At 37.1% G+C, this 11,310-nt stretch overlaps 2 protein-coding genes across 3 annotated transcripts; one reads left to right on the plus strand and one right to left on the minus strand.

The window, feature by feature from the left end:
• The first annotated feature begins 376 nt into the window (after nt 1-376).
• On the plus strand, nt 377-5,071 carry LOC106171255 (prenylcysteine oxidase 1). 2 transcript variants are annotated; one of them, XM_013551527.3, is made up of 6 exons: nt 377-581; nt 1,476-1,682; nt 2,400-2,574; nt 2,881-3,089; nt 3,321-3,469; nt 3,797-5,071. In XM_013551527.3, exons 1-6 carry the CDS (start codon nt 479-481, stop codon nt 4,433-4,435), a joined length of 1,482 nt encoding a protein of 493 aa, XP_013406981.2. In that variant the 5' UTR covers nt 377-478; the 3' UTR covers nt 4,436-5,071. The 2 variants fall into 2 exon arrangements, with proteins under 2 accessions (XP_013406981.2, XP_013406982.2); XM_013551528.2 differs by lacking the exon at nt 1,476-1,682.
• On the minus strand, nt 5,065-11,271 carry LOC106171254 (uncharacterized). Its single transcript, XM_013551526.2, has 2 exons — nt 11,141-11,271; nt 5,065-9,948 (listed from the first exon to the last, which is right to left on the minus strand). Exon 2 carries the CDS (start codon nt 9,916-9,918, stop codon nt 6,094-6,096), a length of 3,825 nt encoding a protein of 1,274 aa, XP_013406980.2. The 5' UTR covers nt 9,919-9,948; nt 11,141-11,271; the 3' UTR covers nt 5,065-6,093.
• Between the last annotated feature and the right edge of the window lie 39 nt (nt 11,272-11,310).

The following is an 11,310-nucleotide window of genomic DNA, read 5'->3' on the forward strand; positions in this document are numbered from 1 at the left end:
TTAATTAACCCCTTACAGCTTTTAGTAGGCGGGACAGACGCTTAAGCCGGCCAAGCTGACAGTAATCTAGTGAGACTCCCCACAGGGATAGATCGATCTAAAAATCTATGGAAATGGGGTGTTACATAAGACGGATATAAAAGCAATCTGCGTGCCCACTCCCCACATTGCTGCTATCAACTTTGCCGCAAGGTGTCCCTTCAAACGTATAAAATCTCCTGAGTTTTGCCTAGTCATTATAGTGTGTTTTATAGGTAATTTCTAGATAACAGCATCAACCATTTCAAATAAATTTTTATGTAGAGCAGCGCTGAAAGCCGTGGGCTAGGTGGATTGAAGAATGGCTTTTCTTGCAAATGATCCCCTCTATCTTGTTTTGATGAAAAATAATTGCATGTGCGGTTGTGAGTTTGGTTTGCCTTGTTGCGTGTCGAACGGATATGAAGTACTCTCATAAATAGATTAGATTTTCGTAACGATGACGGTGCTTACAAAACTGATGCCGCCTTTGAGTCTGCTTGTATTTAGTTCTTTTCTTATGTGCAGATTTACACTCTGCGAAGAGAAGGCACCAAAAATAGGTAGGCCTACGACATGGTTAGATTAGTCGAGGGCGTAGCGAAGAGTTTATCAGGGGTCATTTTGATATTCACAATTGTCTCGTAGCTTTTTTAAAAGTAGTTATACAGTCAAAGAGAATGTGATATGAAGTACAGACGTTCATTATGATCACTGCGTCAGTAACTGTACGTACATGACGAGTCCAGGCTGCTAGGCTCTGGGGATCAATCTGAACGAGTCGAGTTCCTAGTCGTTACACCCCCGCCCCAATTTACCCTTGCAGCCTGTACACTGTACTTTGTAACTCTAGTGTTAACACTGGCAGACATCTGAGTGGAGGTAGACCTAATTAGGTTTGGAGATTGGACACAATAATGTAATTTTGTCCATGTTTGGAGTTTCTCAGAGATAAGCCCCTCACTCCTCCCGGGCCTCAACAGTCTGGAACGTACTAATACAGGGGCATTTCACACAACTAGCAACATCCTGTTAAGAATGTAATAATTTGGCACTTTTGCAATATCCCCCATCATATAACTCTTTGATTTCTTTGACAATTCATTTACTAATTTAAAGGTGTTTTTTACATGAAATTTTATGCCTTCTAAATATCATCACCTAAGTTAGTTTTGATTAGCATTAAAAATTAGAGAGTAACAGGGTGGGGGCAATACTGCAAAAGTACCAATAATACCCCTCCCCCACTCCTTTAAAAAAAGTCTGCTCTGTCAATTGTCTGTTAGGACTGCCAGATTGAGGATTAAACTGTACACACTAATAACAATTTACCAAATCAAACCCCATTGAAGTAAATGTTCTAATAGTTCTGTTAGAAAAATGCATGATCTTCCAGACAAAATCTCTTAGTATATTTTATCATAGTCTCAGTGTCACTCTTTTTGTCCACTCTATAGCAATTATTGGTGGTGGTATTGGAGGGGCCTCAGCAGCTCACTACTGCAGAGAACTATTTGGTAAGGATACCACTATAGATTTATATGAGGCAGAACAAGTGGGTGGTAGGTTAAGGACCATCACCATTGATGGGAAGAGGTATGATTCTGGAGGAACCATTCTGCATCCCAGAAATTTTTATATGAAGAATTTCACCAAGATGCTGGGTATGTTATTTTATTATAAATATGGAAATTTACATTAATTTATTTGGAGGATCACTTTGTCATTGTGTGTGTCCAGTTAAATTTGCGTATTATACTGCGCACATTTACCCAAACCTTGAATAATCTCACTTCTATTAGGTGCATACCAATAGCAGGCCTGCCCAACTACCAGACTCTGCACCGAATGATCCTAAATTCACTGGTAGATCGGACCACACCACCCTTTTTCAAGAATCATACGCAACACCTCTCTTGCCTAGTACATGTACGCGATGTGATAGTGATGATTCACAGCGGGGTTGGAAAGTATTGCATCTCAAAATTTGTTCTGTGGTATGATACTGAGAAATGCGTACTGATGCACATTTTGAAAACAGGTAGTGTGGTCCTATCTACCAGTGAATTCGGGTTCATTTGGTGCCAATCTGGCAGTTGGGTAGGCCTGAAAAGGGTGTAAGGAAGTGTATATGTATATGCTAGTATAGACAGAAGAAAGTTGATGTCAGTGCTGTGAAACTCGGTGATTTCACTGAATAACATATGCTTCATTGTGTGTGATATAAACTGCAATTTTGACAGTTTTATATTATATTCTTGTTACATTTATATACATAATGTTAATATGCATGGTTCTACAGATGTATATGTTATTTTGGTGAATATTATTGTGTGTGGTTTTACATATTTGAGTATGTGCACACTTTGCATTTTTTGTAGAATTGGACACTGTGGATCACAAGGGAGGTGTCCTTGGAATCTATGATGGAAAGGAGTTTGTCTTCACAGGAAGCAAGTACAGCTTGGTGATGTTCTCCAAGTTACTGTGGCGATATGGTTATGATGTTATTCGGTTGAATTTTTTTATTCAGGATTTACTGTCCAAGTTCAGTAGGTAATTAGTTTTATTATTATCACTATAATTTTGTCTTCATTGTGATTATTAAATATTTAAGAGTTTAAGTTTTCACTGATATTGAAAGGCAAAGACACATCAAAATATATTTACAAGTATGACCTACAGAGCCTGTAAAAAGCAGAATTTTCAAATCACAATGATAATAGAAAAGTATGAGCTATTATTATGTTTATGCACATGTACATGTATGTATATTGACCAAGTGTTTAGTCTCGTGTAAAATCTAAAAAGGAATGTTCAAATGTTAAATCATGGAATTGATTTTTGGTACCTTTGTCATAGAATTTATGATCTTCAAGATCAGGGCATGGCCTTCACCTCCACCAGTGGTTTGCTTAAAGCCATGTCACCAAAGTTTGAAGAGATGACCCACGTATCCACCAAAGCAGCTCTTTCAGAAGCTGGCTTCTCTGAGAAATTCATTAAAGAACTTGTAGGAGGAGCTCTCATGTCTAATTATGGACAGACAACTAATGTTCAAGGTTTTGTAGGTATGTTCAGCGTAAGTTAAATTATGGTAATTTGTCCAAGACTAGTAATTTTACATTAACATATCATGAATTTGAAATTGAATACCTCCGTCCTAATTATTTTGCAAGACAGCTTTTTCGTAAGATAATGAAAATTTACAAATTTTGATAGTCTCAGTTTTCAGTGGAAGTGGGATTGAAATTCATGTCAGTTTGGCATTGGTTTCAGTTATATCAATTTCCCTTTTGAAGGTTCGGTCAGCATTGCAGGGGCTGAGCCAGGACTATGGTCAGTAGAAGGCGGTAATAATAGAGTACCTGAGGGGTTAATTAAGGAGGCAAAGGTCAACCTTAATATGGCAGTAGTGACAGATATCACACTGACAGGAAAACAGTACGAGGTATATATGTGTATGGGATTCTGTGGAATGATCCCATGTGCTAGTTGAGACAGTAATGATTAATGTTGCGTTAGGTGATAGGGTTAATCACCATTTTTGAGATCAAATTGTGGATCTTGTCTTTCAGAAGCATGAATTTTCAGGAAATGTTAATGATAATAAATCTCAATAGAAAATGAGGAAAAATATCATAGTTTTTGCCATTGGTTGGTGAAAGATATGCTTAATTAAAGTAATATGCATATATGTGACCTTGGTATATTCAAAGACAATTTGGTAATTTATTTATGTTTACATTATTTATGTAAATATTTATGTTACAACTAGGTCCAATATCTGAACAAAGATTCTTCAAGTCCAGTGAAGAAAGCTTATGACATAGTCATCATAGCCACTCCTTTTCACCAAGATTCAAAGAAGGTGAACTTCCATGGTTTTCCGGAAACACCAAAAACCTATCAAGATTTCCATCGCACTGTAGCTACATATGTAAGAGGTGTGCCTAACATTAGCAAGTTTGGTCAACAGAAGTTGGACGACTTACCTACAGCAATATTAGTCAGCAATCCCAACCTTATTTTCAATAGTATAGGGCTCCAAAGACCAGTTGATAAAAAGCATAGAAATCCACATGGGACCGTTGATAAATCACATCCAGTTTATAAAGTTTTCTCTCAAGAACCACTAAGTGATGAGCAGTTGGGCGAATTGTTTACTACAATAGATTCTAAGAATGTGGTAGACTGGATGGCCTACCCCCATTATAAATCATCAGAAAAGTTACTAAATTTCCAGCTTCATGATCAGATGTATTATTTGAATAGCATTGAGCTGGCAGCATCCTGCATGGAAACCAGTGCCATAGGTGGACGTAATGTGGCTCTCTTAGCCTATAACAGGTGGTTTGGCATTCAGGGTAAAATTGACAATCTTCCCAAAACATCTGGTGGCAAAACAGAGCTGTAATGCGTTATTCCAAATTCAAGTTGTTGGATTTAGATTATTTAGATGTAGTGTGGGGCAACTGCACTGCTACAATTAGAAATGTAAGTTTAAAAGGGCCAGTAATATATGGATAAATGAGCAGTTGTGTTTTATTGCCAAGAAAATCAATTTCTTACCAAAACCGACAATATTTGTCAATAATCATTTGCTGTTGATGAAACCAGTACTTGTATGTGGAACTTTGAATTAAGCCTTTTGTGATACTCTTCCACATCATTATGAAAGTAGGATGATTGTAAATTTTCGTATTTAATAGTTACAAACTGCTTACTTGAAAATGTAAAAGAGAATGATATGAAGAATCCATTCCATGCTTATTGAATTCAACCCACCAATCTTAACTGAATGACACACCTGCTCCTTTTTCTAACAAACTCATATAATCATCAACCAATCTGTATTCTACTTAACGGCAAGAAGAAGTATGTCATTCAGTTAAGCTGATTGCAGTCAGCGAGAGTACCCTAATAGTTGGGCTGATTCATGAAGATCAATGGTGTGTATGGGAATGAGCCTACTGGATACAGGTGAAATATACCTGGGCAATGATCATGTTAAAATATAAGATGATAGAATAAATGAAAAAAATATTCATAATCACAATATATTTTTTACTCTGAATGTAGATACCTTACTTTAATGACACGACTGAAACAGAACTTACAGAATTGAAGATATAGATATAACTGATCCATACACCACTTACATAAGTCAAAATCAAATAGGGCATAACATAAGCTTTAAAAGGTTAACAATCCTACAGATACTTCTTTTTCTGATTATATATATTGTAAACAATCTGTGGTCAAGCGCTGTAAAAGACAATGGTGTCCATGTGGAAAAATATAACCAATTAACATATCATTTGTGGTTAGCATGCTGCTTTCTGATGAATATATGCCATTGAAGAAAAACATTTTCAACATTAAATAATTCTGTACAGTGACAATAAATATTATAATGATTACCAATCACAAGACACATGACATAAAAAGTACCTTATAGTCTATGCACACCTGTAACATTCAAAATATGAAAGAGCTTGTCAAATAAAAAGATGAAATTCTTTAATTTATTTCTGTAACATCCCTGATGAAATAAACACTAAATGACTCATTAAACATACCATTATCTGAATAATAGACTTTTTCTGAATTATTAACTGAATGAAGCTTGCAAGGAAAGCTAACAAATGAATATCTATCTATCTAAACAAATGCTTGTAAGCAACTTCAATTGTTCGTAAATAATATTATATGTTCGTAAATTATATTTATATACTCAAATGCATTCCATGCTAAACAAAACTGTCGAATAAACAAAAAAAATTAGGAAACCTTTGCACATAAGCATGCACAACATAAATAGTGCAACTACATAACTTACAGTCTGTGGTAATACCTAAAATTGCACTCTTGATAGTATGTCTTCCATTATGTATTTTAACACCTGTATAACAACAATAATGTCTTGTACATCTTATCACTCTTAAATGTACTTTCTCAAACATGGTTTAACTTTATATCTTTAGAAGAATATCTTTTCTATGCATGTATTCTCATGCAAATCTATAGTAGATATTGTTGAATTAATGAAGATTTAACAAATTTATAAGATGCTCATTTGTCTTTTTTCTTTCTCCTCAATATGTTGGGCAACTGTCTAGGAGCCAAACCTTTGATTTCAATGACGTCCATGGTCTTTTTAAGAGTATCATAGGTAAAATGCTCACATGGTTTGAAATTATGCAGGCAGCTTCCAAGAGCTGCACTTCCACGTTTCATGTTGCGACAATAAGCATGATCATTCACCCAACACACATCACATATGTGAGGTATGCGACATGCACGTGGCATGTTAACATCATTGACATCAAGACTGGTTTGTCCACAAATCCATGGGTTTCTCATGGGGCGAAAAATAACTTTCATCATTTTCATCATAGCAGGGGACTTGCTAGCAATGGCTGAAGTTGTACTGCTTGGACAATGCTGGTCAGCCGTACTGGACCCTGGCTCTACTTCAACCCGTTCTCCATAAACCTCTTGAGCTGGAACCCCTTCTTCAATTATTGGTGAGGTCTCCCTTTCACGCCTTTCTCCTGCAGGAGGGAAGTAAGTGGGCACCATGTCATGTTCAGGTGTCACTGGCCTTGACCTTGTGGAAATTTCATTCTCATATTCCACTGGCAGGTCAAGGTCAAGCGTCTCGTTGGGAAGAATGTTATACAAATTTTTCAGTGTAGCATAGTCCATTGTAGTCTCATCTGTCATGGCACACAGCTTTTCTACCAAGGTGTCTGTGATGGTAGTGAGTTTGGAGTCTGTCTCCATCGTACTTGTGAGTAAAGTGGTCAGCAGAGGCATACTTCCGGATGGACTTGACTCTTTGTTATCTACCTGCTTAATAGGGTCACCCTCAGAGGTATCTTCTTCAACAATATTATGTTTTTTCTCATCAAAACTTGCTGATTCCATGTCTATACATTCACTGGCTGTTGTCCCCTGATCTTCAGAGTTCTGTGTGGAAAAACCAGATGCTCCAACAACCACTTCTTCAGAGTCAACTATTGGAATCAAATCCTCAGAGAGACCTTGTTCTACAATGCTCTCTATAAGGGCTTCCTTTAGGGCCATAACTGCATTCTCTGATATCTCCTGCTTAAGTTTTTCAGCTGTGTCTATGATGGATGAATAATCACCATCTTCTGATCTTGCCACTTTGACAAGTGAGCTTTCAACATAGCACTCTGAGCCTGTTATCTCCTCAGGTTCCAAAACTGCTTCTTCAATACTCAATCCACTTGGTTGAGGTAAAGAAGCTAAATTTCCTTCGTCAGAATTTTCTGAAGTAGCTTTTGGATCATGGACAGAATTTTCCAAGGTTTTAAATCCATCAAAATGACACATTGTATCTTGGACAGCACAATGTGTTTTAATTTTTTGGCATTCAAACTCTGCTGTATCTTCACAGTTTGGACTGGTCATTATGGCAGTTTCATCCTTAGATATTTCAGAGTCACTTGGAAAGATCACTTGTGAGATGCTGCCTGTGTCACTACTTACACCATCACCATTATTTACACCAACTTTCTTGCTTATGGCGTTATCATTACAGGAACCCAATTCTACCAGAGGAGCATCTTCAGCAGCTATCAGATCTTTGGACTGATCACTTGTGGTAGGTCTAGCACCATCTTTCATTAAAAGAAGCTGGTTTCTTTCTAGTGGTAAGGACCCGTCATCCTTCTTTGAAAGCAGACATGGCCCTTCTACTTTCACATTCAAGCTACATTTGTCAGTCAAATTTTGACTGTTTGCCTCTCGTTTGACTTGGTTTTCATCAAAATCTGAATGAGTAGATGAATGTGAACCATCAAAATTTTGTTTAAAACTTTCAGGAGCAGTTGTTTCGGGAGATTTTGCTTCACAGTCTGTATCACATTTGCCCATATCAAAAACAACATTCATTTTTGTATTGATATCACTGACATCTTCTGATATCTTTTTATAGTCATCAACATTGCACGCTTGCTTGTCATCCTTCCTGAGATCAGAAAACTGCCTTATCAAACTGTTCTCTGGAGCCAGAGCATGTAACAAGTTCTCAAAATCTACTAGGTGACTTTGCTCTGCTTTATCTGATGCTGCACCTTCCTCAACAGGATTTATGTCTTTCAGTGGCTGAAGTTCATTAAGGATGCTGGCTTCATTAATACAGGATGTGTCAGATGTTTCCTGGCTATTGGTATCATCTTGACCATAGGACTCGTCACTCTCTTTCATCATCTCCTCATTGCAAGTTAAAGACAGCTCATCTACCCTCTCTGGACTCCTCAACTCTTGGGTTTCCTCACTCTCTGCATGCACTTCCCCTTGTATACAAGTCACCACATTGTCTGAGATTCTAAACAAGGAGTAGCCTGCTTGTTTAATACCAGTTTTTTCGCCAGGGGAGTCTGTATCACTGAGCGTTTCATCACATTCTAATGGGGGAGTTTTTCTCTCCCTAGCTTCATGAGTGTCAGAAATGGAGTATTGTGGATAAACACAGGTTCCAGAAACACCAGCTCTAACTTTGTCTGTAGAGATAGCATGTTTGTTATCACAACGTGCTATGATATCTTGCTTTGAGGAAGTGAACAGTTTCAAAGATGAAGATGAACTAGGCTGAATTTGGCTATCAGTCAAACCTGGCAGAACTTTGTTGAGTTTGACTAGAGGCATTTTATTTCCACAGTGAGCATCATACAGACGCAGGATATCTTTGGACATGTGGCCTAGGTGCCCCCTGCTCTTGTTCAGCACAGCCAACGGACTGACCACTTTAGCTGGGTCAAGGTGCAGCTTGCGGGATGTGAATTTGGAAATGAATTTGTGAGTCTTCAGTCGTCGCAGTTTGCCACCTGGAGATCTGTGTAGCTTGCATGGGTTTTCTGGAGTAGCACTTCTGTTTGTTTCAAGAACTGACTTGCTGACCAACCCGTAAATACTGAGGAATTGTTCCTGAGTTATAATCTCCGAGGGGTGGGATACCTCCCTGTTAAGTTCATTATCAATGTTTACAACAGGAGGCTTGCAGATTTTCTTTTTCTTCATCGTCTGTTGTACTTCCCTATCTGTAGAAACTGGGCCTTTTACTTTTATGATTATACAGTCAGAGTCAGATTCAGATTCCAATTTAGCCTTCTTTGAAGATGGTCTGAAGTCCAAGCAGCTGTAGTCACTTCCTTTAGATCCCGAATTTGGTCTCTTCTGTGGAAGTAGGCTCATTCTTGAAAATGGACTAGTGTGAGTAGATGTAGCACTAGATTTTTTAAGTAGTTGCTTTGATGCAGAAACTGAAGTTTTTACCTTTGTTTCTTTGTGATAAACTAAGTCATTTTTTGAAGGCAGTTGACTGTGTGTTAAACTTGTTTTGGCTGTACAACATGGGCACCCTGATATTGTTTTCTGTTTTCGTAACCTCTGGCTACTGACAAATGTGTTACTGTGAGTACCTGCAGATGCTGAAGCAACTGTTTGTACACATGTAGTCTTTATTGTCCCCTCATGACTAACAATCTTCACAGAGGTGTTACTGGTTGCCGTGCCCTGAACCCTGGACACTGATGGCTTTGCTGGACACTGAACATAGAAGAATTTCTGTTGATTTGTTTTAGATGCCACATCTTTTGATTTTCCAGACCCAACCTTGGTCACAGTCTGTGATGATTGAGGTTTTGTTTTACCCTGGCCAGAGGAAGGTTTCTTCTTTTTTGCCTGAATAGAACTAGCCCCTGAACTTGCTCTTTTGTTGGCTGCTTTGAAGTTAATGCTATCCACATTAAACTCAAAGGCATCTTTACCATAAGCATTTGGCCGTTTATGGACTACCTTCTTTTTGTCCTCTGCCCCATCTCTCAGTTTGGCACTTGGTTTTCTTCTCTGGTGCCTGGTTCTCATTGTTCAGTTTTTATGGCTGCTAATTCATACCTGAATGTTTAAAATATGGACATTAGTATTCAATTCTAATTTTTCGTATTCATCAATCTCAATGGTGCATACAAATACAAATTTACAAATGTCAACTTTAAAAACAGATACAGTATCAGCACATATCTGATTGTCAGTTTTTAATCCTATTTTACAGCTGTGGTAGGTAATAAAAAATAAGTATTGAACAAGGAAATTTGATTTTGGAGTCTTGTTCTAAAAGTAAACCTTGCTTTCAAGCAGCAGGGAGATTGTTGCTTCAAGACAATTAAAAGGAATAGCAATTCTTACAATGTCAATGAGTAACCAAAATGAAAAATATACAGTGTCCCAAACATCATAACTTTGTTTGAAAATAAAAGGAATAAATGAGAAAAAAGGAAACAGATAAGTAAAAAATATGATTGAAAAACCGGTCAACTCTACAAAAATGTCTAAAATTGTATAATTATGTTTTTGACACTGTGTGCTATTCCTTGGAAATTTTCTTCTATGTGAAAGGAACACGACACATGTGGCACTGCATTAAACCATACCTGCAAAAAAATGAACACAACATGTTAGACTCTCCATAGTATACATATCTGTAAATTTATATTGTATAACCTAACCCCCTTAATTTTGTATCTTAAGAAAAAGTTATGTGTACTGTACAACACGAGAACTATTTGAGTTCAATAAACACATCACAAGTTAAAAATACACTTGAGTCGCACGTAGCATGAACTTAACACAAAACATATTTCATATACGTAACACAGAAAAACATGTTTCTGTATGATTATTATTAGTAGTATGGATTATCTGTGACTTTTGTTGAAATGCCACTTTTTAGTGTCCCTAATATCTCGAATTCTAAAGAAAAAATATTTAGTAACATTAACACGTGAAAGAAATGGTCCGACACTTTGCTAACTTCACTTTACTTCAGTTACACTGTCTTTTCGCATTATTATTTAGGTTATTCTATCATAATGAATAATAAGTAACTTGTCGAAGAAGACCCGAAAATGGAAAGTTAAAATCAGGTTAATGCTGGGCGTTGCTGTTTGAGGACGTATAAATCCTCTTTAACCCGCCAATCCGTGCTTCCTTTTCTTACAAATGGTAAATGGACATTTGTTTAGTATATGAAGGTACTTTTAAAAGCAACACATCCATTCTTATATTTACATTTTAATAAGGAACATACCTGATCTTTTTCTTTTTGACGTGGTGCCCTCTGCCGTCTAACCGTCCAGCAGATAAGGTCCGCAGAATACAGTGGGTAGTTTGTTAGTGGTTGGCATGGTTAGATACTGATTAAAACATTGAAACGTTACATAAAGAAAATTCAAAAACATATTATACTACAGATAAAAT

Source organism: Lingula anatina, chromosome 1 (assembly GCF_051362555.1).
Source record: "Lingula anatina isolate TDL-2025a chromosome 1, LinAna3.0, whole genome shotgun sequence".
Lineage (NCBI taxonomy): Eukaryota > Metazoa > Brachiopoda > Lingulata > Lingulida > Lingulidae > Lingula > Lingula anatina.